General features: G+C 41.3%; 4 protein-coding genes across 8 annotated transcripts; 3 read left to right on the top strand and 1 right to left on the bottom strand.

Annotated features, from left to right (window-relative positions):
• Nucleotides 1-118: 118 nt before the first annotated feature.
• On the top strand, nucleotides 119-7,862 carry gins4 (GINS complex subunit 4 (Sld5 homolog)). Its single transcript, XM_041999098.1, has 8 exons — nucleotides 119-391; nucleotides 530-616; nucleotides 1,217-1,330; nucleotides 3,732-3,829; nucleotides 4,322-4,410; nucleotides 4,545-4,635; nucleotides 4,759-4,865; nucleotides 6,652-7,862. Exons 1-7 carry the CDS (start codon nucleotides 296-298, stop codon nucleotides 4,853-4,855), a joined length of 672 nt encoding a protein of 223 aa, XP_041855032.1. The 5' UTR covers nucleotides 119-295; the 3' UTR covers nucleotides 4,856-4,865; nucleotides 6,652-7,862.
• A 503-nt stretch (nucleotides 7,863-8,365) lies between these two features.
• Nucleotides 8,366-9,812, top strand: zgc:77112 (uncharacterized protein LOC406459 homolog). Its single transcript, XM_041999097.1, has 3 exons — nucleotides 8,366-8,408; nucleotides 8,547-8,598; nucleotides 8,806-9,812. The coding sequence occupies exons 2-3, from the start codon at nucleotides 8,585-8,587 to the stop codon at nucleotides 9,650-9,652; spliced, it is 861 nt and encodes a 286-aa protein (XP_041855031.1). The 5' UTR covers nucleotides 8,366-8,408; nucleotides 8,547-8,584; the 3' UTR covers nucleotides 9,653-9,812.
• A 465-nt stretch (nucleotides 9,813-10,277) lies between these two features.
• On the bottom strand, nucleotides 10,278-18,300 carry LOC121648762 (phytanoyl-CoA hydroxylase-interacting protein). Of its 4 annotated transcripts, none has more exons than XR_006012031.1 (6): nucleotides 15,629-18,300; nucleotides 13,342-13,518; nucleotides 11,694-11,868; nucleotides 11,391-11,508; nucleotides 10,645-11,288; nucleotides 10,278-10,599 (listed from the first exon to the last, which is right to left on the bottom strand). XR_006012031.1 is itself a non-coding variant. In XM_041999095.1 (5 exons), exons 1-5 carry the CDS (start codon nucleotides 14,014-14,016, stop codon nucleotides 10,742-10,744), a joined length of 1,041 nt encoding a protein of 346 aa, XP_041855029.1. In that variant the 5' UTR covers nucleotides 14,017-15,203; the 3' UTR covers nucleotides 10,611-10,741. The 4 variants fall into 4 exon arrangements, 1 of the variants encoding a protein (XP_041855029.1); XR_006012030.1 differs by lacking the exon at nucleotides 15,629-18,300 and adding an exon at nucleotides 13,993-15,203; XR_006012032.1 differs by lacking the exon at nucleotides 15,629-18,300 and having other exon boundaries at nucleotides 13,342-13,823.
• polr3d (polymerase (RNA) III (DNA directed) polypeptide D) lies at nucleotides 17,978-25,561 on the top strand. 2 transcript variants are annotated; one of them, XM_041999093.1, is made up of 9 exons: nucleotides 17,978-18,099; nucleotides 18,823-18,981; nucleotides 19,144-19,187; nucleotides 19,274-19,428; nucleotides 19,534-19,658; nucleotides 19,746-19,905; nucleotides 24,251-24,495; nucleotides 24,572-24,724; nucleotides 24,870-25,560. In XM_041999093.1, exons 2-9 carry the CDS (start codon nucleotides 18,829-18,831, stop codon nucleotides 24,984-24,986), a joined length of 1,152 nt encoding a protein of 383 aa, XP_041855027.1. In that variant the 5' UTR covers nucleotides 17,978-18,099; nucleotides 18,823-18,828; the 3' UTR covers nucleotides 24,987-25,560. The 2 variants fall into 2 exon arrangements, with proteins under 2 accessions (XP_041855027.1, XP_041855028.1); XM_041999094.1 differs by having other exon boundaries at nucleotides 18,073-18,165; nucleotides 24,870-25,561.
• Nucleotides 25,562-25,886: the final 325 nt, after the last annotated feature.

Raw genomic sequence — 25,886 nt, 5'->3', positions numbered from 1 at the left:
ATAAACTGTATTTCCTGGTATACATCACATCGTGTATTTGACAGTACATGCCTTACAAACAAAACTCAGGAGTTAACGAACTGCATAACTCTCGCGAGATTACTTCCAGAGGCGCGAATAAACAAGAGTTTTTTTCCGTACGTTGCTGCTGTAGTGTTGTCAGAAGTCGAAGCTCTGAAAGTTTGAGTGTATTAATTGGTTTGAGTAGCTTTAACTTGTAGTTTGTACGTTCAACATACGTTTTTTTTTTGCCGTTAAGCACTATTTAGTCCATTTGCTTTTAAAAATCAAAACTATGTCGGACGCTTTGTCTGATGACGGCAGCGACATCAACCAAGATAGCCAGGAGGATGTTATGACCCCAGCGGAACTTATCGCCAAACTGGAAGAAGTAAGCGACGTTAGTCTTAATTATCCGATTTAACAGTGACATCCAGGGCCGTAGACCTTCTGCAGCTTCTTCGGAGTACCACATTTAATAGCCATTTAGCACTGCTTTCATAGTTGTTCTCTTCTGTGTGACTTGCAGGCCTGGCTGAATGAGAAGTTCTCCCCGGAGCTGCTGGAGAACAAATCAGAGGTGGTGGAGTGTGTGATGGAGCAGCTGACTCATATGGTAACTAATGGCAATGGGGCTGATTCTGATCTTCACAAATACACGTCTGTAGTGGTTAAGAAAAAAAAAATATATGGAATTATTTAAATGAAAAGTATTAGAAATATGCTGGTGATTAATCATCTGAGCAAAATTTTCCTTTACTATTCAGGTGGAGCTAAACCCCACCGCTTTATATTCTTGAAGCAGTTTACATGACTATATTTAAGGAGAACCTATTGCTGTAACTGCAGGGGAGTTAAATAAAGTGAAAACTAGAATATCTAGAAATTTTGAGAAAGGTGTCAAAAGAAATGCCTAGACATAATTTGGTTCACTTTACCATGCTGTGCAACAAATAAATATTTGAATCTTTACTGATTTCTACCAGCATGACATTAACTGCATTAAAGCTGTGGATTCAGAGGTCGGCATCATCTCTTAGATATTTCTTTAATTTAAATAATGAAGACATACCTTTGGTGAACACTGGACAATAAGTGGATTCTAGTAACACAGTCAGAACATTACCCAAATCTGAATATTTTTCCAGACTTTGTAAGTCATATTGAATTAAATGATTATGGACCTATGACAATGCTGTACCTTTTCCACCAACAGGAATCCAACTTGCAACGAGTGAAGAAAGGCGACGCGAAGGCCAGCGTCCATCGTATGGAAATAGAAAGGATCCGCTTCGTCCTCAGCAGCTATCTTCGTTCTCGTCTGCAGAAGGTTTGTCTGGTGGAGACAGTAAGACAAAGCTCTGGGGCCTCATTTATCAAACTGTACGTAGCAAAGCAAACTACAGGTGGTGTCTGCGGTACAAAAAGCAAATGCTGCGGACTTCAACTTTCAGATTTATAAAAACCTGAGCACGCATGTCCCATGCCCGTTTCCGTTTACCAACTCTAAAGCGGGCGCACGTGAGGAAACGCCTTCCCACGCCCACACGGTGGCTATAAGTAATCAGGTGGATGATGTCTCAGGAGGGAAAAAGAGTTAAGAAGTGGAATTCTTCGGGGTGTGAGACAGAGATCCTGATGGACCACATTGACAAATGTAAAAATGTTTAATTGGTGAGCACGGCGTGGGCATCACTTGTGTTAGAAAGGTAGAATAGTGGCAGCTGGCGGCAGATGCTGTCATTGCAGTGTCAATAGGGAAGACCCGCCAGAGGCATTGGAACATACGACTAGATATCTCAGTCGGTAGGGTAGGGCATCCGTCTCCCATACGGGAAACCGAAGTTCGAATCTTACATGGGTGATTCGCTTTGGAGAAAGTGTCTGCTAAATGACAGTAATGATGCCGGTAATTTAGTCATTTGTTTTGATTTACAAAAATTTGTACAGGTACAGCTGAGATTGGTAGCAGTTTATTTAGTGTTAAATAATATTCTTTCTAGTTGCTGGGTGCTCCAGCTGGGTGGACGGTGCAGAGGGTCATAATCACATCAAATCAAATCAAACTTTATTTATATAGCACCTTTCATACATAAAAATAGCAACTCAAGGTGCTTTACAGATAGTAAAATCCCCCAGAACCCCAACCCAATAGCAGCAAGCCCCACCCCCCCCCACCCCTTTCCATCAAACACACACACACATCACAGAGGGTAAAAGCAAGTTAAAAGGACCAAGGAAACACTGTCGTAAATTCTGGGGTCTAGTGGTGTGGGGAAACACTGAGATAAAACACTGTAAAACCAAATCTAAAACAATCTAAAAACCAACCTGGGTATAAAAGTAATATTGCTAAGACCCATAAAATAAGAGAACCCGTGAAATAAGAGAATCAGAATGATAAAACAAATACATAAATGATAAATAAATAGAAGCTGAATACAGCCTGTGTGTTAAGAATAAAAAAAATGAATAAATACAATAGTAATAATAAAAGTAATGATTAAAATGCTAAACTAAAAAGGTGGGTCTTGAGTCTGTTTTTAAAAATATCCACACTAGGTGCTCCCCTCACATCCTCAGGCAGGCTGTTCCACATACGAGGGCCATAGAAATAAAAGGAGGACTCGCCGTGGGTTTTTGTTTTTACTCTGGGAACAGTTAAAAGGCCAGTACCAGAGGACCTGAGGGGTCTAGTGGGCTCATAAGATAAAAGCAAATCAGATAAATAAGGTGGGCTAAGACCATTAAGAGACTTAAAAACCAATAAGAGAATCTTAAAATCACTTCTGAAGCTGACGGGGAGCCAGTGTAGAGACTTTAAAATTGGTGTGATGTGGGCCCTCTTTCTGGTCTTTGTCAACAGACGTGCAGCTGTGTTCTGTACAAGCTGCAGCTGGTTCAGGTACCTCTTTGGAAGACCAGAAAGAAGAGCATTGCAGTAATCTAATCTTGATGTGATAAAAGCATGAATAAGTGTCTCTGCACTGGCTCGAGAGAGAAACGGCCTGATGCGGGAGATGTTCTTCAGATGATAAAATCACAGCTATTAACCAGGTGGACAAGGAGTTGTGGGAAGTAAAGACAATCTTGACAGAAATTGGGACAACAATTAAAAAAAAAAACATTGTGTAAGAATAAATAAATAAATAAAAGGAAATCCACCTCTTGTGTGTTTCATTAGCATTGCATCACTTCTAGACCTTCAGCCTCCTGGCAGCAGACTGTCCGCCTTATTTAGCTGGATGGATTTTATAACATGTACGTTTTGTTTCATAGTGATAGAACATATTTTAGTGGTTGAGGTTTTTATTAATATCATCTCCTTTTTTCTTTAAAATCCTGTTTGTTTATTTTGCCCATAACGTACGCTATTAGAATTAATATCGAATGTGCGTCTTAATTCATTTCTGCAAACAACTTTAATATCTAACATGTGGTGTGAAAGGTAATAGTGGATTGTGCACAAAAGTCTCACATTTCACAGCATTTTCTTGATTTTATTCTTTACCGTTGGTGTCGCTGTTTCCAGTTTCCCATATTCTGTGCGTTCGCCTGGGTCAGTTTGCATGGAGGTAGGAACAATTTCTCGTCACGTTTAGTTTTTAATAAATGTCAAAAGTTGACTATATTTGGCGTATGCTGGTTTTTGTTCTTACGCAAGCTTGATAAATGAGGCCCCTGGTCTTTTTTTGACAGAATTGACTGAGTTTTCTTCCATTTTTGTCTAGATTGAGAAGTTTTTCCCTCATATCCTGGAAAAAGAAAAGTCTCGAGTTGAAGGAGAGCCATCTGTACTTTCTCCTGAAGAGTTTGCCTTTGCTAAAGAGTAAGTATTCTATAATGATGCAAATCAACCCGCGGTCTTCATTAGCTTCCCATTAGTTTTCGGATCCAGTTTAAGATTTTATTACTTGTTTTTAAGCTCTAAATAATGTTGCTCCGTCTTATTTGAAAGAACTGCTGCACCAGCATGTTCCAGTCAGAGCTCTGGGGTCTTCTGCCCAGCTCCTTCTGGAGGCTCCACATTCCAGGCTTAAATCCAGGGGTGACAGAGCTTCATGTTGGAGCTGCTCCGACTCTTTTTGGTTTTAAGTCCCTTCTTAAGACTCATGTCTTTGCACTGGCCTACAAACACAATTGAGCTTAACATTTGTTTTAACTTTGTTCTTTTGTTTGTTTTATTATATATTATTTTATTGTGGTCATATTTTTACTATTAGTTTTTTTTTGTTTGTTTTATTGTTTAATTGTACAGCACTTTGGACAACTGAAGTTGTAGTAAATGTGCTATATAAATAAAATTGACGTTGGCTTACAGGTACTGCGCCAACACAGAAACCTACCTGAAGGCTGTAGCTCTGAAGCGCATGCCCCCCAACTTACAGTCTGTGGACATGCTCAGAGCAGGTAATAGCTTTTTAAAGATTATTAACATGCTGTCTGTCTTGGTCCATGCTGGAAATATTTCCATTTGCAAGCATGGGAGATGGTATGACATTTTGATTAACTTTTTATTCTCATTTGCTCTGATGTATTCCCAGTGCCTGAGCCCTGCTTGGACTCCTTTGTGTTTCTGCGGGTGAAGGAGAGGCAGGAAAACATCTTGGTTGAGCCTGAAACAGATGATCAGAGGTGCTTAATCCTTCTTTTCTTTTTATGTGTTGTTATTCATTTTAGCATCCAGAAGGTGGCAGTGTTACCTTTCTGCTTGGATATTATAACGACTGATAATATATTGGTTGTCTCCTCGATCAGAGAGTATGTTGTGGATCTTGAAGAGGGGTCTCAGCACTTGATGCGGTATCGCACCATTGCACCACTTGTTTCAAGTGGAGCTGTGCAATTAATTTGAACAATCTGAGGTGAGTAATAATGAGTCTGCACGGTGCTACCGTTCTTGTTAACTCGTAGTGCCCTTGCACATGCTCATACACACATCTGGCAATTCTTTTCTGCAGATCTTACATAAGCCACTGCTTTGCAGTGACATCTACATTTATTTTTAGCTCACATTTTTTGCCTCTTGGCAACAAAAAAGTGTTTATGTTTGTAGTATATGATACTTGGTATTTCATTTACAGCTAGGCCCAGAAATATTTGGACAATAACACAGTTTTAGGTTTAATTCAAGGGATTGAACAAAAATATCCTATGAAGCATTTAGGAATTGCAATCGTTTTTATGCAAAGTCTCATTTCAGGGGCTCAAAAGTAATTGGACAGTCAACATTTCTGTAAATAAAATGTTTATTATAAATACTTTACAGGCAATGACTACCTGAAGTCTGGAACCCATGAACATCACTAAACTCTGGGTTTCCTCCTTTGTGATCCTTTGCCTGACCTTTACTGCAGCTGTCTTCAGTTGCTTGTTTGTGGGTCTTTCTGCCCACCCCCTCTCTGAAATTCAGTCAGTCAGGTTAAGATCTGACGAATGGCTCAGCCATGGCAGAATATGCCTTAATAAACTCCTGGGTTGCTTTCACAGTATGTTTTGGGTCACTGCTCATCTGTACTGTGACTTGACATCCAATCAACCTCCCTGAATCTGAGCAGAGAGTGCATCCCTGTAACTAACTGTTAGGTTTCATGTGGCTGCTGCTGTCACATCATCAATCAACACCAGTGACCTGGATCCATTGGAAGCTATGCGTGCCCATGCCATCTAACTGCCTCCACCATGTTTTACAGAAGATGTGGTGCACTTTGGATCTCAAGCTGTTCTAATCCTTCTCCATACTTTCTTCTTCCCATCATTCTGGTACAGGCTGATCACACTTCTGTCCAAAAATATGCTGTTCTAGAACTGAGTCAGCCTATTCAGATAGTTTTTTAGTAAATTTTAACCTGAACTTTCTCTGATTAATGGTTTGCACCTTGTGGCGAACCCTCTGTATTTGTACTCATGAAGTCTTCTCTTAATTGTAAATTTAGATTCTGATACACCTACTTTCTGGAGTATTCTACATTTGGCCGGATGTTGTGAAGGGGTTTTCATCCCTATGGAAAGGATCCTGCCAACACCCACGTCAGTTCTCTTCCATGACTATCCAGATCTTTTTGACCTCCCAAGCTTAACAGTGCTGTCTCTTTCTCTCAGAATGAACCAAAACTTTTCTTTTTCTCACTCCTAACATTTCTGCCATCTCTCTGATGAATTTCTTCTTTTTTTTCTGCCAAAGGAAGGTCTGTTTTCATGCATGTTGTGGGTTGACAGCAACAGATTACAAAAAGAAATGCCACACCTGGAGTCGACTCCAGACCTTTTTACATGCTTGATTGATGATGGATTCATGAGAGAATTGCCCACGAAATAGCTTTAAAGTTAACCATCCAATTATTTTTGGTCTCTTGAAAAGAAGGCATGAAAGGGCTGTAATTCCTAAAATTTTCCTTCAGTTTGGATGTGAATTCCCTCACATTAAAGCTGAGAGTCTGCACTTTATGTCCATATTGATTAGATAACTGTATCTTGAATATATTTCGGTAAACAGCTAAAATAAAATTTGTCAGTACTCAAATATACCTATATGGACCTGACTGTAGTTACAGTACAATTCTTGAGTATAATACAACGGCATGTCCGTTGGTGAGTGTGTTTTTGCTCCACAAGATCATAAAAATGTGCATTTGCTTATTTTTGTAACAGAACCTTCACAAAGAAAGATCCATTTTCCGTCAGAGAACACTCCAGGAAGACACACTCTTCTTATTCACTGTCGTCTGGGATAAGGACTAACTTCTCTGATGCAAACAGTTATTTTACAGACTGTGGCTTCAAGACTTGGTGTGTTTCAATCCTAGTTTATATTAAGTGAAAAGTGACAGCCGAACCATGTTCGGCTTTTGCTGGGGTTTTGTTCGGTGGGGATACACCCATCATTTTGGAGATGTTGTTTGTAAGACGAAAATATTATCAGCTAAATTTATCACTATATCAAAACCACACATCATCTGATCTTATCTTTGCTGCTCACTAACGGGATGCATCTGATGACCTCTAGATGAAATTTAATCAGTGTACTTGGTATCATGACTCTTGCCATCCCAAAGCGTGGGTGCTCATGCGCATGTATGTGTGAATGTCAACTGATTTAAAGCTTTGAGTAACAGTCACTCTTGCATATGTGTTTTAATGTTTAATCATATTAATTCTGCAAGTCTTGACATTGGTCATGCACCCTTCAAATTTATAGCTGTATGTCATACCCTTTTCAACTTTACCCTTTATGGGATGAACATTGTCTTTGAGCTATAATTATCGTGATAGCCTTGTTATGTAAGAGTTTCAGAGGAAGCAATCAGTGCTTATCATTTGCCTGCATGCAGATTGCTCAGCATTTGGAACTAATAAGGGACCGAGAGAAAGTTGGCTCGTCAAAACTAAGATGCGTGTCATCCCGCTGTCGTCTTGATTTGCACTACTGATCCAGCTCATATGAATCCTGTCACTCAGTGTTGTTGGTTAAAACACCACATTAAAGTGTTTAAAATTGAAAGCGTGTTTCTTGCGATGTTGACATTGTTTTACAAGAACTTGAGAAAAATAAAGCCTTAGAAAAATTGACAAACTGAGTTTCCTTTTTTATTAAATGCTACTCCAAACATAATTTGAGCTAAAACATTTTTTTATATCTCAACATTGTATCAAAAACCCTTATGAATGTTTAACTTTTTGAGGTCATTTGAAGACAGAAAAGAATCACATTTGATGTCTAAATTCATTAAATCTGTGTCAACTATGTAGGATGGATTCTATGTAACTCAACATATGGATGTATTTGGACAGATTTCATAAATCTTTCTTGGTGAAATGACACTGTGACTGATTTGTAATCCGGCCATCCCGTGCGTCACACATGCCGTTGGACTGCAGGGCAGCGATCCCTTCAGAGCAGGAGCCAGCTTAGAGGCTTGAATCCAGGCCTGGGCCGCTGTGGGATAGGTGTCCACTGACAGGTCTGTGAATAGAGCCTGAGATGACTGGGATACTTTCCATAAAGCAGGATGGAATTACACACAACAGAGCCTCATTTGCTCCCTCAAACACATCAACACTAGACAACACAGGACTGAGGAGATAATACAAAAAACTTTGCTAACAGAAATCCTCTCATACTGGTCTGTTTTCATTAGTCAAATACAGTAATGTTTAATAGAAGTAGCACATGTAAGTTTAACCAAAATAAGTTTTTATGAGTGGTGTAAAATCAGTTAAATCTGAATCTAAAACATTAAAACAACACAGAACTGCAAAGCTTGGCTGATTGGTTTGGAGAGTGAGATGGGAGGAGTATACTACATGACATCTTAACTAAGGCAGTAAAAATAGGTCATCCAGGCAGATTCTCTTGTGGGCTGACGGATGACTGACTGCTTGATCCAACTTGCCGATCACAGGAGTTTGTAAGTGGGGATTTTTAAAATACTTGCACCTATGTCATCCTTGTTTGAGATTATAATTTTCATTGTGCACACAGAATACCTAAGTTTTAACAAAACATGTTTATAACTGAGATATAGATATTATCTTCTATTCTGCAGAACTCCAGCCAAGCTTTGAGGATAACATCAGCATAGAGATGTCCAGCCCAACGTAAGTGGCTGATGTGTGTGTTGATTCTGCGCCTGTGGGGTGAATTATCTCGCATCACTTCTTCAAAGTGAGGCAAAATAAAATGATCACATTGACTTTGATCTTGTAATGCATTTCTTCATGCACCTCACAAGCAAATTACATATAAGTTTAATCATATCTTCACAACAGCAGTCTTTATTAAGATCCTTGTTAATTTATTTTCAGTGTCCTGCCAGTGGTTGGCCTGGGGTCCATGGCCCAGTCAGCTGGACTTGTGGAGATTGCTGTCAGGCTGTGCTTGAACCAAAATAAACAGTTGTGTCCTCACATGTGGGTTCCCATCCTAAAGCCCCTGCGGCCTTGCATCCGTCCTCCAGTTTCAGAGCCGTTGTCTGTTGACATGTTGACCCAAGCCTATCTGACGCATCCTTTTCCATCTTTCTTGGATGACCTGGATGATGATGTTTTGATTCCAGTCAAAAACAAGCATGTGGTTTTTGCCGACTCGTGGGGATTCCCTCTAACAGATGTGCGACTATTCTCTGATGAAGAGGAGCAGTCTGATCTCGGCCCGCTGCCCTCGTTGCAGGGTTTAGGAAGCATGACGGAGGATGGCTATAGCTGCACGGTCAGCACCTGCTGCCCAGGAACACAGCTCAAACTGGGCTTTCCACAGCCCTCTCTAGATTTCCAGGCCTTTCGTGCCAAACTGGCAGAGAGCATGGTCATCCTGGAGAATTGCACCGTTAATGAACACGTCCTCCAAGGTACAGCACGAGTCAGGAATATTAGCTTCCAGAAGGATGTGCGTGTGCGCATCACCTTTGATTCTTGGCAAAGCTACAGAGATGTGTCCTGCACATACCTTCAGAAACGCTTTGGAGGACCACAGACAGATATCTTTGAATTTGACATAGCCATTCCTAAAGTGCTCGATGCTAAGAGAAAGATAGAGTTCTGTTTAATGTATCTTCCTGCAGGGCAGAAAGAGCCTTTTTGGGACAATAACAATGGACAGAATTACAGCATAATAGTGTGTGTGAACTCACATCTTTGCCACAGAAGAATCTAAATAAAAAGGCATGACAATCTCAGCCTATTAATGAGCACTATTTTATCATGTACCAGCTGTGAATTAAAGTGTGTATGATTTTTCTTTTTTATTGCGTTTGATTGGTTGTCACTCCAAAGCTTTTTTTAATCTTTCAATAAAAGTAGCTGTTTTGTTTAAACAGAAGACTTGGTTTAATCTAGTTTTCTCTTTCAGTTGTCTTTTGATATACTACAAATGTTCAGTCCACGCTTGAGTGTCGTGTCCAACATCTTGGCAAGTGTGAACAGCATGAATTACTGTTGTGGACAAGGGAAGGGATCCCTTTCACTGCAGGCGCTGCTAAGAGTGGGTCAGAGGTTACTAAGGCTGGCCAACAGAAGACCCATAGCAGGAAAGAAGCTAATCTTAGCTCAGCTCTGTTTACAGATCTCAGGCATGCTGTCAGAGCTACTGCAGGGAACTTAGAGATATCATCTTCCCCATTACCTTTCTCCTATATTCAATATCTCAACCCACTGATTAGCTTTCACTAAATTTATAATGTTCAGTGGCAAATAAATTATGATGGATTCCCTAATTAAAACTTTACAGTTAGTTTTCAAAGAAGCAAGAACTGGAGCTTGAGAAATGTAGCACTGATGGCAAGACATTTGGCAGTGACTTTGTAGAAAGGAATAATAAGTATTTAAAAAAGAAATCATGCTTTGTCTGAAATTCAGTCTTCTGTAAAACAATCACGTAAAATTTGCAGAGGAAAAACACATCATGTGGGAAAATACTGAATAAACATTTAGACATCTGGAGAGAGTTCTTATGAATTTCAGCAAGTACCGAATATTTATACTAAATTTAACATGTTTTAATGTCATCTTTCGTGTATGGGCAACAATGATTTCCCAAATATGTTCATGATGGAGTTGTGAATTTGCATTCCCAGGTGATTATAAAATAAATAAGTCACTATTCTACTCCAGGCAAGAGGAAAGCTTTGACTCAGCCCCAGAGGTGACCTACACATGATGGGCTCAACTGTTTTTTCATGTCCAACTTTGTATTTTTCAGCTCTATGGAGTCAAAAACATGTCTGTCCTACATCAAGCATCTTCCTCAGCGTCCCACACTGATGTTGCACACTTTACAGCTTGGGTCCTTCTTGGCGTTGGCTGTAGTTAGACTCATGAGCTGGTGGTGCCCGTTGATCTGCTCCACGCTGCCCTGGTCCAAATGAACCGGCTCTGTGAAGAGCACCTCAAGGATGACATCACTAGCATGGCAGTACAGAGGCTCCTCCCCCTGCCTCTGGGGAGCAGTGTATGTTAGGAAGGGGTTGGAGGACAAGTCCAGCATCGGGAGGCGGGTGCGACAGAAGACATCTCCCTCTGTGCCAACGGGGGCCAGTACCAGCACCACATAGTGATAGGCTGTGTACATACAGTAGAAGTCTGCAAAATACAGGGAGATGTTGGGGTTCAGTAGGTATCCAGCAGGGATCTGGAATCTCAGGGGTCCGTAGGGGGAGTCTTTGGAAGGTAGTCCAGTGTCAAACTCTGTGTTGCAGCTGAAGAAGACTCCCTGTAGTTTGCCATTGATAGGAGAGCCATGACTCCCACTGCTGTCTTTTAGGGCTGGACGCATCAGTCCTCCACATTCTCTCCTAGTTCAAGATATGAAAAGGAAGCATGTTTTGCACAAAAATGCTGGGAGCATAGCGATACAGTACGGATAATAATAATAATAAAAAAAAAACAGCACTCACCTGACATAGTCAAAGTAGTCTGGGTGCTGGTTGCGATAAAAAACAGAGAATTTCAACAGCCTCCCTGCTGAGCCTTTGGCTTTGTCAAGAAGCTGCTGTAGGTGTTCCATAGCGTAGTCTGCAAAATTACACGGTTTCAATTCTGTGTCACATTCAAATGCCAATGACTACCTGCTGCTGAGAATATAATTTGATACTCTGTCCATGTGCATGGCCATTACCTTACATCATTTTGATCAAAGCTCTCATAATCTGATGCACAAATTACTGCTGTGACTTTAGCTGTATGATGATACATCTTACCCCCAGTGCAGAACTCTATCACCTGGCTCCACTCTGACACCAGGTAGTCACCATCTGACTGTCTGACAGCAGTTTGAACAGCAACACAGTACTCTGTCCGTGGACTGAGAAACCAGTGTCCTCTAACTGCCATAGGGAGAGGCACAGCCTTGGCAACCAACTTGGTTGGCACATCCTGGAGAATAAAGCATGAAAGAGATGGTACCAGAGGCAATATGCAAGGCTATTACATGCTGCTGTGTGTTGAATTTACACTTCAAAGCAAGAAAAATGTAAATGCAACTGTTAAGCCAACCATTTTCCTCTAAAAACTTTGGTTTATTAGCATGATATTCCATTTCGAGCCCAGCTGCTGTAACTAGGATACATCTAATTGAATCAGCAGCTTTGTTTTAGCCAAGGTCTCTAAGTAACACAGCTAATTACTACAGTCTCAGATGTCCATATGTCCATGGCAACATCTGTGATGCAAGTTTGTTTGTAACACAGTATGTAGCGATCTGAGAGAGAACATAACCGTCATTCAGGAAGATCTCACTCAGTATTATTCCTACCTTGACTTCCCAGAAGCACTTTTTCAGTTATTGAATGCATCCTTAACAATCTGCCAGAATTACTGTCTGTGTTTAGCATCTTTTTAAACTTGCTCCTATTTTTATTCAACATTTAGGATAATAGTCTAAAATTAAATGAAAATGGGAATGGAAAAAAGAAAAAGATATAAAATTAGATGGGAAAAATGGTGGGAAAAACAGAGCTGAATGGTATACATGAATTAATTTAGTTGGATTCTTTGTGATGTGTGGAAGTAGAAATCACCTAAATGTTGCACCTAAGCAATGGAGTTAGAACTCAGTCTGATTACTTAAATACTAAATACACAGATATAATTGCACTACAGCATATTTTGAAACATGTTATACTTAGAATGAAAATGCTGATTTCTGATTTTTAACCAGAAATAGTAATCACCACATGTTCACCATTTCTGCTTAGCTTATTAGCATGCTAACATTCACTAATTAGATGGCGCTCTAAGTACAGCCGAGGTTAATAGGAATGCAATTAGCTCTTGTGGTCATGCAGCTAATGTGGCTAAAAGGAAAAACATCTGTGCTTCATACTTAAATTATGCAGATGTAGTTTATGCACTGAGTCAGGGACTACAGACACTGTATTAACAGTTTAATGTGAACAGAAAATATTTTTAATGACGTAAAACCGCCGTATGTCTATTTTTCTTCTTTTATTTTCTTTTTTATGAAATAGTAAGCTTAATGGTATGCATCGGAAGTAATTAACTTAACTGTTCTGCGCTGCTGCAGACTTTATCAGCTTTTGTCTGTTTTAGAATTAAACAATGTGCATGTGAGTCACTGGCCCGGAGCTGTTGACTGCTCATATTTTCCATTCTGTTTTAAATTGGAAATGACTGAAAGGGCGCAACCACACTGTGTTCAAACTACTGCAGAAAATCATAAAGCAGTCAGAACTATCCCTTAAACAAACTAAACTAAAATGCATGCTTTTTATCAGGCTTCTACTTGTAGTTAAATAAATTTTTTTTGTCTATAGCCTTGTGAAAAATGAACAGCTTGGCGCCCTACAGGCAGGGGACAGTACATGAGGTCATGCAGCAGTTTCAGACCCTGTGTTTAAAGCGGTTTGGATCTGTGTTTTCTTTGCGGCTCAGGTCAATAAAGAAGTGTGTGGCTCTGGCAGTGTCCTCAGGGGTCATGTCCCACATGATGCGGAAGGAGTCACAAGTCACTTCACAGATGTTGATATTGCACGGGGTGGAAAGAGGGGCCTCCATTTCTGTCATCTGCCATTAGAAAAAAAGATAAAAGTGCATAGTCAAATTAAATTGGACTGTTTAACAGTGCTGGATATGGGTGCTTAGAACAATGTCACAAGCTGTAGAGTTTATACTATTTATACTGTAAGAGCTGAAAACAATACATATTAATATATTTCAAACTGAATCAAATTCATCTCTCATTAAGCATTTGTTGTGCCAGCCTCTTATTTACTGTCTTAATTCCCTTTTTTTCTCTCCAGTTCCTCTACACTGCACTTAACTGGCATTTTTCATCATTACACAACTCAATATGCTCCCAGCTGGGTGACTGGCCTCTGTTTTCCCTCTGCATTTCATAATCCACCTACAGTAGTCTCCCAGCAACCACACATCTGCAGCCTCCCTCAGTCTTCTCCAATTCTCAGTCAAGGGTTAATTAACACACACATTACTGCACCTGTCAGCAACAATTAAAACTACAGAAAACAGTTTAAATACTTGTGCCTCCTTGCTCAAATGCATGCAGAAAAGCTGACCAAGTGAATTTAAAGCTTCAAATAGCTCTTTTCAGCAAAAGTAGGGAGGTTTAAACCCCAGTAGCAGCAGGTGATGTATGATGATAACTCCTTAGGTGCCTGTTGTCAGCAATCTGATTCAGGTGACTGCACTTAGCCTTGAGTGTTGGGTGGGGCGAGTGAGCTGTTGGTCAGTTTTTGTTTCATTACCTGTTACTTTCTCACATCTTGCCTAATGGGAAGTCACTTCCAATGAACCAGTTTTTGCCAGAGGCATCGATTCCCCCCTACTTTAGTTGTAATTTTAAGTCAAACTATGGAGCAATCATCTCCTCCAATATTTAAAGCGTCACTCAAATACCAACATTTCTGCACCAAAGCAGCAAGTTGCAATTTCCTCTTACTGAGCATATGTTAGATCACAGAAAAGTCTAAAAATAACATGCTTATTTTGTTTGTATGAACCTTCAAATGCCAGTTGTACAGCACAGTCATTGTGTGACCGTGGGGTCTGCTAGGTTGCTCTGCAGTCAGGATGATGGACAGACTGCACCAGCTCATTAAAGCCTGTGAACTGTGAAATTTGTGAGGTAGCTCGCTCACACTGGGAATGTGCAGAGGAGACAGCACGGTTGCATCACACACGTGCTTCTCCACGCCTCTGTTTTCCAGCTGCTGCTCTAATTTCTAATCATGGTGTCTTTTCAGCGACTGAAACTGGGGCAAGAGGAGATTCTCACAGGACAAGTCATCAAAGCCCCACACCCCTGCGTGTGCACCACTTTTCGGATCAGATACATGTGAACACAGTTAAAATACAGGTTTCCACACGATTCACACAATTCCACTGCCCTCATTTATAAGTCAGTCAGAAAAAAGGGAGCCAATTATTTCCACTTTTGTAATGACTTTGATAGACAGCTGCTCCAGCTGGCACCAACTGATAATTATGAGGATTACTGATATCAGAAAGCATAATTTATCCAGACATGCATACATCGAGTTGTTTCTGCTCTGTAACGTGACAAACACAAATTATGCTGCTGCTGCAGTGCATAAGGAGAGGGGCACAGAAGATTTTTTGTTTAAAAGTTCTTTGTCCTTCCAGGGAGAATTCAGTTACATTGTGATAGCTGTAAAAGGGAGAAAGGAAATGATCTCAGTACAGTTTTTAAGGTAAGATCTGAAAAAAGCCATCTCTGAGCCTGAAACTAATATTATCTGTTTGGTAAAGTTCAATAAACAAGCTGTTAAAAAGAGAGATCTTGTAAATTAGTGGGTTTCTCTGCACTATTCATGAGACTTAATACTCAGGAAAATGAGCACTGATCTCAACACATGAGCCAGCCAGTGCAGCTTCATGAAAACGGCATTGGTTGGATGTAATACAGACCCAAAGTTGTCAAAAATCTCGTCACACATGCACATCAGCAAAGTAGAGTGCAAATAAAACCTGTGCATTAATTTGATTTTATGTCTAAATCTTCTAAGAGAGTTTAACTCCTCAACATAACATAATGCACTCTCATCGACTTTAGTTTAACATAAAAGAAAATACAATTAATTTATTTTCCCAGAAATGAAAGCATCCACAAGCAGAGTCATTTTAGAGCACTTACATATGTGAGGCTTGGATTTGTGATGGGAGAAGAGTAAAGCCAGGCTGAAATGCCCTATATTCTCTCTCTTTTTGCCTCTTCTGCTATTGATGACGGATCCTCCTGGAAAACTGATTTGGAGGTGAAAAGAATGCACCGGCTCCTCTCTTCCTCTTTCTCCCGAATGTTCACTCTCTCTGTGTCACACAAACAGCCTAACCCCCCCACCCCCCAACACCTCCCCTCCTCCCAATCTCATTTTTTGCTCTTAGCGCTGCTTGATGTTTACTTCACTCCTGTGCAGCCACACAGGATAAATAGCAACCAAAGAAAAATAAAATAAATTAAAATAATAACAATAAAAGACAGAAAAAAAAAGATTATGAAGATGAAGGGAAATTTTGCAACTGCAGTGTGACCACAGTGGGACATGCACTCAACCTTGTCAGCATCACTCTTCTGCCAGCAAACCATACACAACACATCACTTGGCAGTAAATCTGCCCTGAGGCACAAAATCCTCACACACTCTAATATAGTCTGAAACACTCGGCCGCTTGCATAAATGTCAACCTCTCTGATATGGAGACATTGTCGACACTTGAAGTGCAAAGGAGAAAATAGCCATTTTTGCATTTTTTGTTCAATAGCTTATCCAAGAGATTAGGCTCAGAGTGATGCCCTAGTAAATGACAAAGAGCACCATCAAGACCTCAAAAAATATACATGTGCCAACTGCTATGCCATATGGACAAACTCCACAGGGCTTCTCCCCCCTGTTTATCTGGAGGCGAGGGATGCCACTATGTAAGCCCAAAGTAAGCAGATTTCCTCTGGCATTAATTTTCAGGGGGTGTTTTTGTTGTTGTTGTTGTTTTCTTTTTGATTTTTTATTTCTTTCTGGTTCAGCTTCATGAGATGATTTCATTCGGGATTCTATTAGAGATTAAAGAAATCCTTCTCAGATTAACACAATAATCTGCTGCTGAAACAATAGCCGTGGGCATAGGATAAAGAGAGATAACAATAGGATAAACTCACAGTGAGGGTGCAGTCCTTTCACAAACACATAATATTTGTTTCAGAAATGACCATGATATATTGCCATAATTCCACAGACTACACGCAATATCGAGCAGGTTCATTTATTTCCAGCCAGCCACAGATATGTGATACCCTCAAAGTGTAATTAAACTGCGATCATCCATCATTAGTCATGGCATGACAGGGTGTCCGAGTAACCCTTTCCACTCCAGATGTAAGTGTAGCTTTTCTGTGAGGCTTGTTAGGTGTGTTTAGAAAGGGCAATAATAAAAACAAGGGGAATCTAAGCATTTAGAGTTATGATTACACACAGGCAAATTTAATTTTTTCAAAACATTATGTAGCTTAAGTCTTGCTCAGGTTGATTTTATTCTCAGTGTGTTTGTTGTTTTCTGACTCTCCTCCTGATAGTGTGTCACACGATTTTAATAGAAGACAACTCTGGCCCATCTATGAAACCACACAGATGCAAGTTGTGAAGAATGAGGCTTGTCTCATTGTCTGGAAAAAGATGTGACCTTGAAGGAGGCAGTTTTCTCTCCAACAATTGAATATATATTGTATGCCTCTGCAGTAATTGTACTTTCACACACATGAAAATCATTTATCTGATGGTGTAGCATGCCAGCTGCCAAAGACATTAATTCACACTCATACTACTACAAATACTGCTTTTGAACATTTGCTAATGATACCCTGATTGGTCCTTCTCAACTCTGACACTTAAAACAAGACAGATTTTACATTCACAAAAACAAACTGAAAAGTGCATCCAGAAAAAGCATCTGGTGTCTATCTGTCCATTTGAGATAAGCTTGTCCAGGGAATTTGGTAATGTGTCTATATGGCTTTCTTCCTGTGTAATACGGTGTCATGTTACATTTCCAGATGCAGCAGTGGACTAGTGAGTGAAAATGTTTTTTCCAAGCTACTGATTGCCTCTCATGCAGAGCTGTCTGTAAACCACAAACCTTTTTTTTGCATGGAAAGACTAAGTCTATAGTTGATAATCTTTATATCCAGTTCTAACTCTCCCAGTTTTGTTAATCTTCTAATTTGATCATCTTCCAGAATGGATGACATAAAGTATGTATTTTAAAATAATTATTTAATAATTAATGACAGATTTAAAGTCGCGCTTAAATGGGCTGAATGTATTTTTTGTACATTGCATTTTATCTAGCATTTAGCTGTTCGTAACGTATATGGAACTTGCTGTTTCAGGGCAATTTTAAAAGCTCTTTATTCGATTTATATTTGATTTTTGCCATATAGTTGGCTGATCTTTCTGCGCATGTTTGAACCGCGTGAGCTAAGAAGGTGACGACAAAGCGGAAGTGTCATGGCGCCGTGCATCGTTGTTAGCACTGTCAGAAAACGCACTAGCAGCAAACAATTTATAACTTGGTTTGTAAATTATAAAATAAGGACCACGGAGGAAAAATAAAGTAAGCATCTAGAAGAACCTACCGCAGATAATATTGTTAGCGACACCACCAAACTTCAGTAAACTAGTATGTCCATATTTTCGTGTTGAAATTTGGACACGTGTTAGTAATTTTGCTGCCGGCATTTTGCTGGACATTGTTTAGGTCACTGAAAGTAAGCGTAGCAGAGGTGCTACAACTGGGGTTTGTGTGCTCTTCGTTGGGAATAATTGTCTCTTTTCAGAAAAGACATTGGTATTTTAAATAATTAAATGAGCAGATTTTTAAAGCCTAGTTAGCTTGTAATCATGGGTCTACCTGCTTTGTTCTAAATGCTCATACGTGAGAAGAATAACTGGGTCTAAACCCCTAATGTGTTTCCAGGATTTGCTGCTAATAATATTAAACCAATGTAAAGCTTTTAAAATACTTTCATATCAGTAACTACCTGTACACAGACATTGTTTACCTAGAAAACACAATCAGTAAAATACAACAATGTTGGAACTGCTGCCATTGTGTCATTAGAAATGATTGACAATGTTGTCATTATTAGTGGTTGGTTGTTTAGACTACAAACTACAGGCTACAGTTTTAGCTGGTTGTCAACAAAAATTGACAAAATTCAGCTGTATTTGGGGGAATGGATATTAATTGAACACTGATTATGTATTATACTGAAATTGTATCACTCTTATCTAAACACAGTTCACGCATTGCTTGTATCTTCTGCTTGTGCTATAGCTCAGGATGGCAGACTCGGGTGACCCTAGTGGTCAGCATCTCCCAACTCCTGGAGCCAGCAGGGGACTGCCGATGGGCCGGCGACCATCAGCCGGCATCTCTTCTGGCCGTTTTCCCACAATGCGATCGAGAGACCTCACCCTGGGAGGAGTAAAGAAGGTAAAATGCTGTGCATTACATCACTGTCATAATACTCCAGCAAAAAATGCAGAATGCTCTGGAAAACAAAAATGAACCTGTATCAAAACGAGGAGTTTAAATATTTGTAGAACTAACTGTAAATTGTCATTTCTAATGTTTCTATATTTGCTTTGTTTTTAGAAAACATTTACACCCAACATTATTGGCCGAAAAGTTAAAGAAGAGTAAGTCCATATGCATCCTGAGGCATTCAAGATTACATATTTAAGTGTTTCCTTGACACTCTGCGATTATGTGTCTATCAATACAGACTGAAAGTTGAAGGTGGGCAGAGGCGAGATCAGAGGGATGCCGGTCGAGGTCGGGGCCCAAGGGATAGAGGCAGGGGCCGCGGTCGCCAAGATACCATCCAGTCCCACTCAATTTTTGAGCAGGGCCCGGCAGAGATGATGATGAAAAGAAGAGGTGGGGGAGTGTGACTGGATAAGTCGTTTTTTGTTTTTAATAAATGCACCTCCAAATAATTTTACATTTTATCTTGGTTTAAGTGAATCCAATCATCATACACAGGTGGCTATGAAAGTGAGAGAGATGCTCCAAGCATGGGACCTTCACCCATCATCAATATTAAAAAAGAGAAGAGGGAGACTGAAGAGGAGACCAAAGAGATTTTGCGCAAGCTGGAGCGAGACAACGTGAGTCATTTGGTTTTCACTTATCTTAAGTATGCGTTTTGTACATTTCCACAAATGTTTCTTTTTATTCTTTTTGCCCTCTTGTAGTTTATAGATGACCCATTTCTGAGAAGTGAGCAGAGGAGCTGCCCTGTCCAGCTTCCCCTTGCTGTGTCAGGATGGGGATTCAAGGAGGAATTTAGTCATGTTGCTGTTAAACTGGAGAAAACGGAGATTGATGTTGAAGCCATGGAGTCTGCAGTTGTAGGTAACTGTAGATTTCTTTTACTCTTTTCAGGTAGCAGCTTTGAAGTCAGCATCTAGAGGGGGTGTAGGGTGTAAGTGTTGAACTACAGGGGGTTATTGCTTTCACAGCTCCTGTGAAGAAGCTGTCTCTGAGTCTTTTTGTGGTGGTTTTAATATTCCTGTTGGAAGCGGTACAAACAGTGCATTGCCCGGGTGGGTGGGGTCGGCTGTAATGCATATGGCCCTCTTCTGGACTTGGGTGGTGTAGATTGAGTCCAGATCTGGTCGACAGTGGCCCGCAATCCCCTGAGCTGTCCTCACCACCCGGGCTAAGTTCCTCTTGTCCTGTGCTGTGCAGCTGCCATACCACACCGTCACACTGAGACACAGGATGCTCTCAATGGTGGCTCTGTAATAGGTCACAAGCAGCTGAGAAGAGAGGACCGTCCCCTTTAACTTCCTGAGAAAGAAGAGACGTTTTTGGGTCTTTTTCACCAGGTGTGAAGTGTTCACAGCCCAGGAGAGGTCGGAGGAAATGTAGGCACCCAGGAACTTAATGCAGTCCATACGCTTCTCTGCCTCTCCGTGTATCCTGAGAGGAGTGTGCACAGTTGATGTAAAGAACCAAATTGTTCTGGGAACACCATTTTGTGAGACTCTGGACCTCTTCTCTTTAGTGGGTCTCATCATTGTTGGATATGAGACCCACCATGGTGGTATCATCCACAAACTTCACAACCATGATGGTGGGGTGGATGGCAAAGCAGTCATCTGTGAAGAGGGCAGAGCTGAGCACACAACCCTGCGGTGTTCCAGTGTTGAGGATCTGTGGTGACTTCCCTATCCTTGCCACCTGGTTGCCTGTTGGTGATGAAGTCACTGATCGAGGTGCAGAGTGAAGATGACAAATCTAAGTTTTGGATCTTCACAGCACATCCGGGAGAATGGTGTTGAAGGCTGAGCCGAAATCCACAAACAGCATCCTAACGTAGGTTTTGGGATGCTACCAGTGAGTCAGGGCCATGTGAGCTGCTATTGAGACAGCATCCTCTGTAGAACGATTCTTCCTGTAGGCGAATTGCAGGCTGTCCAGGCCAGCAGGGATGGCGTCCGTGATGTGATTTAGGAGGATCCGCTCTAAACACTTCATGATGACTGGGGTGACAGTGATGGGGCAGTAATCATTGAGGCAGGTAATGGCTGTGTTTTTTAGGCACAGGCACAATGGTGGAGGACTTCAGGCAGACAGGAATCTTGGAAAGCTGCTGGGACATGTCTAAGATGTCCAGAAAAACTTCCACCAGTTGGTCTGCACACCATTTTTGTGTCTGATCTGACACCTTATCTGGACCCACAGCCTTGTTGATGTTGATCCACCTCAGGGTGGCAGTCACTTAGGGGCCGTCCCCACAACGCCAGATTGCAGTAAAACCGCAAAAGTATTTTAGCAAACCACCCTTTCATCCCCACGAAGCCAGGGATTAGCCTCCATGAAACCGCCCATGTCTGAAGCCAGGTACCTAAGTGGATAGGTATGAGTCCTCTACCGTCTGCGGTACTGTGGGTACAGTGAAACTGCACAACTCGAGGATATGACGTCAATGTGACAAATGCGCCGATTCCCAGTCCACCCTTCCTCAAGTTTGTTTATGCTTCGTAGTCAAGCATTTTTTTAAAAGAAGAAGCTCAACTTCTTCATTAGTCCAAAGAAATGTTTCTCTTTTGCCTCGCAGTGAATCCTCAGCTATATTCTCTTCTCTGCTTCCAGTGTGTACTTCCTGCAACATGCAGTGAGCCTTTATCTGCGCATGCGTTGTTTTGCTCTAGCTTTGGAGTGTTACTCTTTAGCACCCCCCACAGCCGATCATGCCACAAGCTCTGCTTGGACTGAAACCATCACTGTGTAACTGGATACTGGATTTCCTCACAAACAAGATACAGTCTGTAAGGATCAATGGCCGCTCCTCCTCACCAGTGACTCTCAATACGGACTCTCCGCAGGGATGTGTCCTGAGCCCCCTGCTGTACACGCTGCTGACATATGACTGCTCGGCTACTCACCCAGGTTGTCATATTGTGAAGTTTGCAGATGACACAGCTGTAGTGGGTTTAATCTCCCATGATGACGAGTCAGAATACAGACAGGAGGTACAACATCTTCAGGCATGGTGTAAGAATAACAACCTTTGTTTAAATGTGGCAAAGACGAAGGAGCTGATCGTAGACTTTAGGAAGGGCAGCCACCCTCCTCCCCACTTTACATTATGGGCTTAGCAGTGGAGATGGTGTCCAGCCTCAAATACCTCGGTTTACATATTACAGACAGCCTCACCTGGTCTACAAACACAGCCAGCATTATTAAGAAGGCTCACCAACGCCTCTACTTCTTGAGGAAATTCAAGGTTGCCGGACTTGGCCTCCAAGCCCTCATCTCTTTTTATAGATGTGGGGTGGAGAGTGTTTTGTCACAGTCGATCATAGTGTGGTATGGCAACTGCTCTGTCCAGGACAGGAAAGCCCTGCAACGCATTGTGAAATCGGCTAAAAAAAATCATTGGATGTAGTCTCACATTTGTTGGTGAGATCTACAACAATCGCTGCAGGAGCAGGGCTTCTGGGATTATAAAAGACCCCTCCCACCCACGCCATGGACTGTTTGTTCCCCTGCCCTCGGGGCGAAGACTGAGGAGCATTAAAACCAGAACCTCATGGCTGAGGTCCAGCTTCTTTCCTGGGGCTGTTAGACTGATGAACAGAACACAATAACTGCTATTTTACTGTTTTATATATTTATTATTACTGTTTTATTTCTCTCTTGCTCTCTCTTTTTTTCTTTTTTTTTTTCTTGGGTTTTACCGGCCCTCGAGTTCTTAATTTCGTTCTGTCATGTTCATGCTGGAATGACAATAAAGCACCTTGAACCTTGTACTACAGCGGTGTCGGATGTTAAAGCCCTTCTCCTAGTTTTCGCCACCGTTTTCACACCTGAACCGGCTTCAGTGCCATGTGGACATAGCCTTAGTGCAGCTGCAGGGTAAGAGGCTGATGCTGCTATTCTGGCTGTGGAGGGTGAACAGTACTTCTGCTTCCTGTAGTGTCGAGACATGTGACAAAGCTGTTTAAGGTGTCAGACATAGCGGGGTTGTGGCTGCCCTGCTGGTGTCTGCGCTTGTACTCTGTGATGGTCTTGATGCCTTTCCACATGTTACGTGTGTTGTCATTGAAGTGCTACTCAGTGTGCTGCTTGTACCTGAGTTTTGCCAGTTGGATGCCCTTTATCAGTTCTTTGCAGGCCCCCTGCTATGAGCCAGTTTGTCTTCTGCTCTGTAGGCTGCATCCCGGGCTTTTAACAGGAACCGAACTGTGCTGTCCACCCATGGCTTCTGATTGGGGAAAAGCGTGATTGTCTTTGTGGATAGGACAGCTTTAGTGCAGAAGTGAACATAGGACATCACTTAACATAGGACAGATGCACAGACATGTATTCCTCCAAATCAGCGTCCTCTTTGAACACTCTCTAGTCTGCATGCTCAAAGCAGTTCTGTAATGGGCTCGACACACGTGAGGCGACGTCGCTCCTTCTCCATCATTTCCTATGGAACTTGTGTGATGAGGCGAAAATCGCTGCTCTCCTCCAGCCAAGCGACAGGCATCATTCGTGCATGTGAAATGTTCAGCTCGTTCACGTAGACGTGCACAGGAGGGCTTGCAACGCCACACAAGAAAATAGAAAAATGTTCAATTTTTGTCGCTATCACGTGGCACTACAACCAACCAGCGAGGGGCTTCATTAACTGACCAATGAGCTGAGAGCAGGCTAGACAGCGCAGTCTGCAAACACTTTCAACATGGAGGAACAGATCGTTTTAGATGTCTGACTTTCCCATAATTTACAATACTTCATGCACAAAATATAAAGATGTAAATAAAGTAGAGTAAACAGCAATATTTCTGTTAATTCGAGCAAAATCTTCTGACTCTTCATCTTTCATGCCTTGTCTGTCACGGACTGCTTTGAAAATGTCAAAATTCCCTCCACTATCGTAACCAATCAAATTTCTTGGAGAAAAGCGATCGGAGAGCGTGATGCGCAACGCTGCCGCCATGTATTCGGTTTCACCTGGGTGGTGATGAGTTTGGCCTGTCCACGTCGTTTGTCGCCTCCGTTGTGTTGAGCCCATAAGGCTTAGGAAACCTCCTCAGTCCAAACTTGAATAGTGTTAGTGGTGGATTTGGTCTTGCAGATCAGAGGTCTGTAGGCAAGGATTAACTCCACAGAAATATGCAATTATATGATATGGAATAATGCAAGCACCTTGTACAAATACATGACTGCTCTCTTCTAATACACATTACCTTGACCTCAGTGAAACAAGAGCCAGAGGAAGGTGACATAAAAAAGACTGAGGCAACTTTCAGGCGTCCTCCGCTGCCTGAGCCTGAAGTTCTTCCTGACCTGCTGCATAGATGGAGTCTGAGTAAAGGAGAGGAGCTGTTCTTCATTCAGCTGCCTGACTCGCTGCCCGGCCAGCCTCCCACCAAAGAGCACAGACCGGTGAAAACTGAGGTGCAGTCAGAGGATGGACAGTCCGTACTTCTGAAGGAATCTCAGGTACAAGTGGCAGGTGTTGTCATTTTACTACATGGTGATATGTAGGTTATGTTTCTTAATAGTGTTTTTTTAACAGGAAGAGGACACAGAAGAAAACAGCTGCAGTTTGAAAGATCTGCGAGAAGGTGTTGTGGGAAAGATGCTGGTGCGTAAGTCTGGTCGGGTACAGCTCATGCTGGGACAGGTGACATTTGATGTGTCTCTAGGAGCATCATGCTCGTTCCTTCAGGTATGCTGCCACTCTGTATTTTACCTTTCTTTGTGTCCAGCCTGATTTAGTTTCTCTACAGGCCAACTGTTTTGATCTTCCTAACATAACTGTGATATTTTGTGTACTTAATTTTGTGTATTCCTTCCATCCTCTCTTTTCTCAGGAGCTGGTTTCTGTCAATACAGAGGGAAAAACTGGCAACTTGACTGTGTTAGGAAATATCAAACACAAAATGGTTTGCTCCCCAGACTTTGAGGCTCTTCTGGAGAACAGTGCCTGATTCTCATAGAAGCAGAACCAGAAGCAGGACTGGGTCATTTCTGGCAAACAGATGCACTTGTGGTGATGTTCACAGTATAATAATTATCTGAACTTGCCCCTTTGGATCCTAGCTTCTTATCACGGAAGTTAATTCCCTTTATGATTTTTCTGAATATGTATTATTATAATAATGTACACTTATTTGAAAAATGATATACAGAAAAGGTTTTATTTTCCTCATGAGGAATAAGCTTATTACTTCATGGTTCAAAGCTTGAAAGCAGCTGCCAAGTTTTGTGTTGTTTTTGTTTCTGAAATTACTTGAAAAAAACTACATGGCTGTAAATGTGTGAATAAAAAGGCTTTTGTTACTCCAGTGTATACAATTTTAAGGGTTGGTTCACTTGAAATGACAGAAATGCTGTATGTACATTTCTTTTGTTGATTTATATTTCAATACAGATGTCCAACTATGCAGTTAAAATGTTGGTTTTATTTCTTTGTTATATATGTCTGTGTGTTGCCTTTCAGTTTCTGCTGAATTGAACATGGAAAAGGAAAATACTGGACAAATTTAAAAAAGGTTGCATAGACTGGAATATTTTTCCCAACCACAGCTCCTCTCTTTAGCAGTGATAAAGACTGTAGAGGTTTTTTTTTTCTCTTGTACAGTGCGTTCCACAGCTATTGATTTTATTCAAATGGATGTACTGTAACTTGATATTTAACTTTGCCAAAGTTTATTTTCCTTGTTATCGCTGGCAAGTTTGCATGATTCGTTTAAATATGGATTCGCACGCTCACTAATTAAAACGTAGTCCTGTAGCGCCCCTAGTGGTTAAATTAATAATAAAAAATGACTCTGTAGCAGGTTATTTTGTCCACCAGGGGTCAGTGCAGATCTGGATTTTGTAAGGGA

Source organism: Melanotaenia boesemani, chromosome 11 (genome assembly GCF_017639745.1).
Source record: "Melanotaenia boesemani isolate fMelBoe1 chromosome 11, fMelBoe1.pri, whole genome shotgun sequence".
Classification (NCBI taxonomy): domain Eukaryota; kingdom Metazoa; phylum Chordata; class Actinopteri; order Atheriniformes; family Melanotaeniidae; genus Melanotaenia; species Melanotaenia boesemani.
The sequence above is the reverse complement of the archived record's forward strand: the minus strand, read 5'-3'. Positions and strand labels throughout refer to the sequence as shown.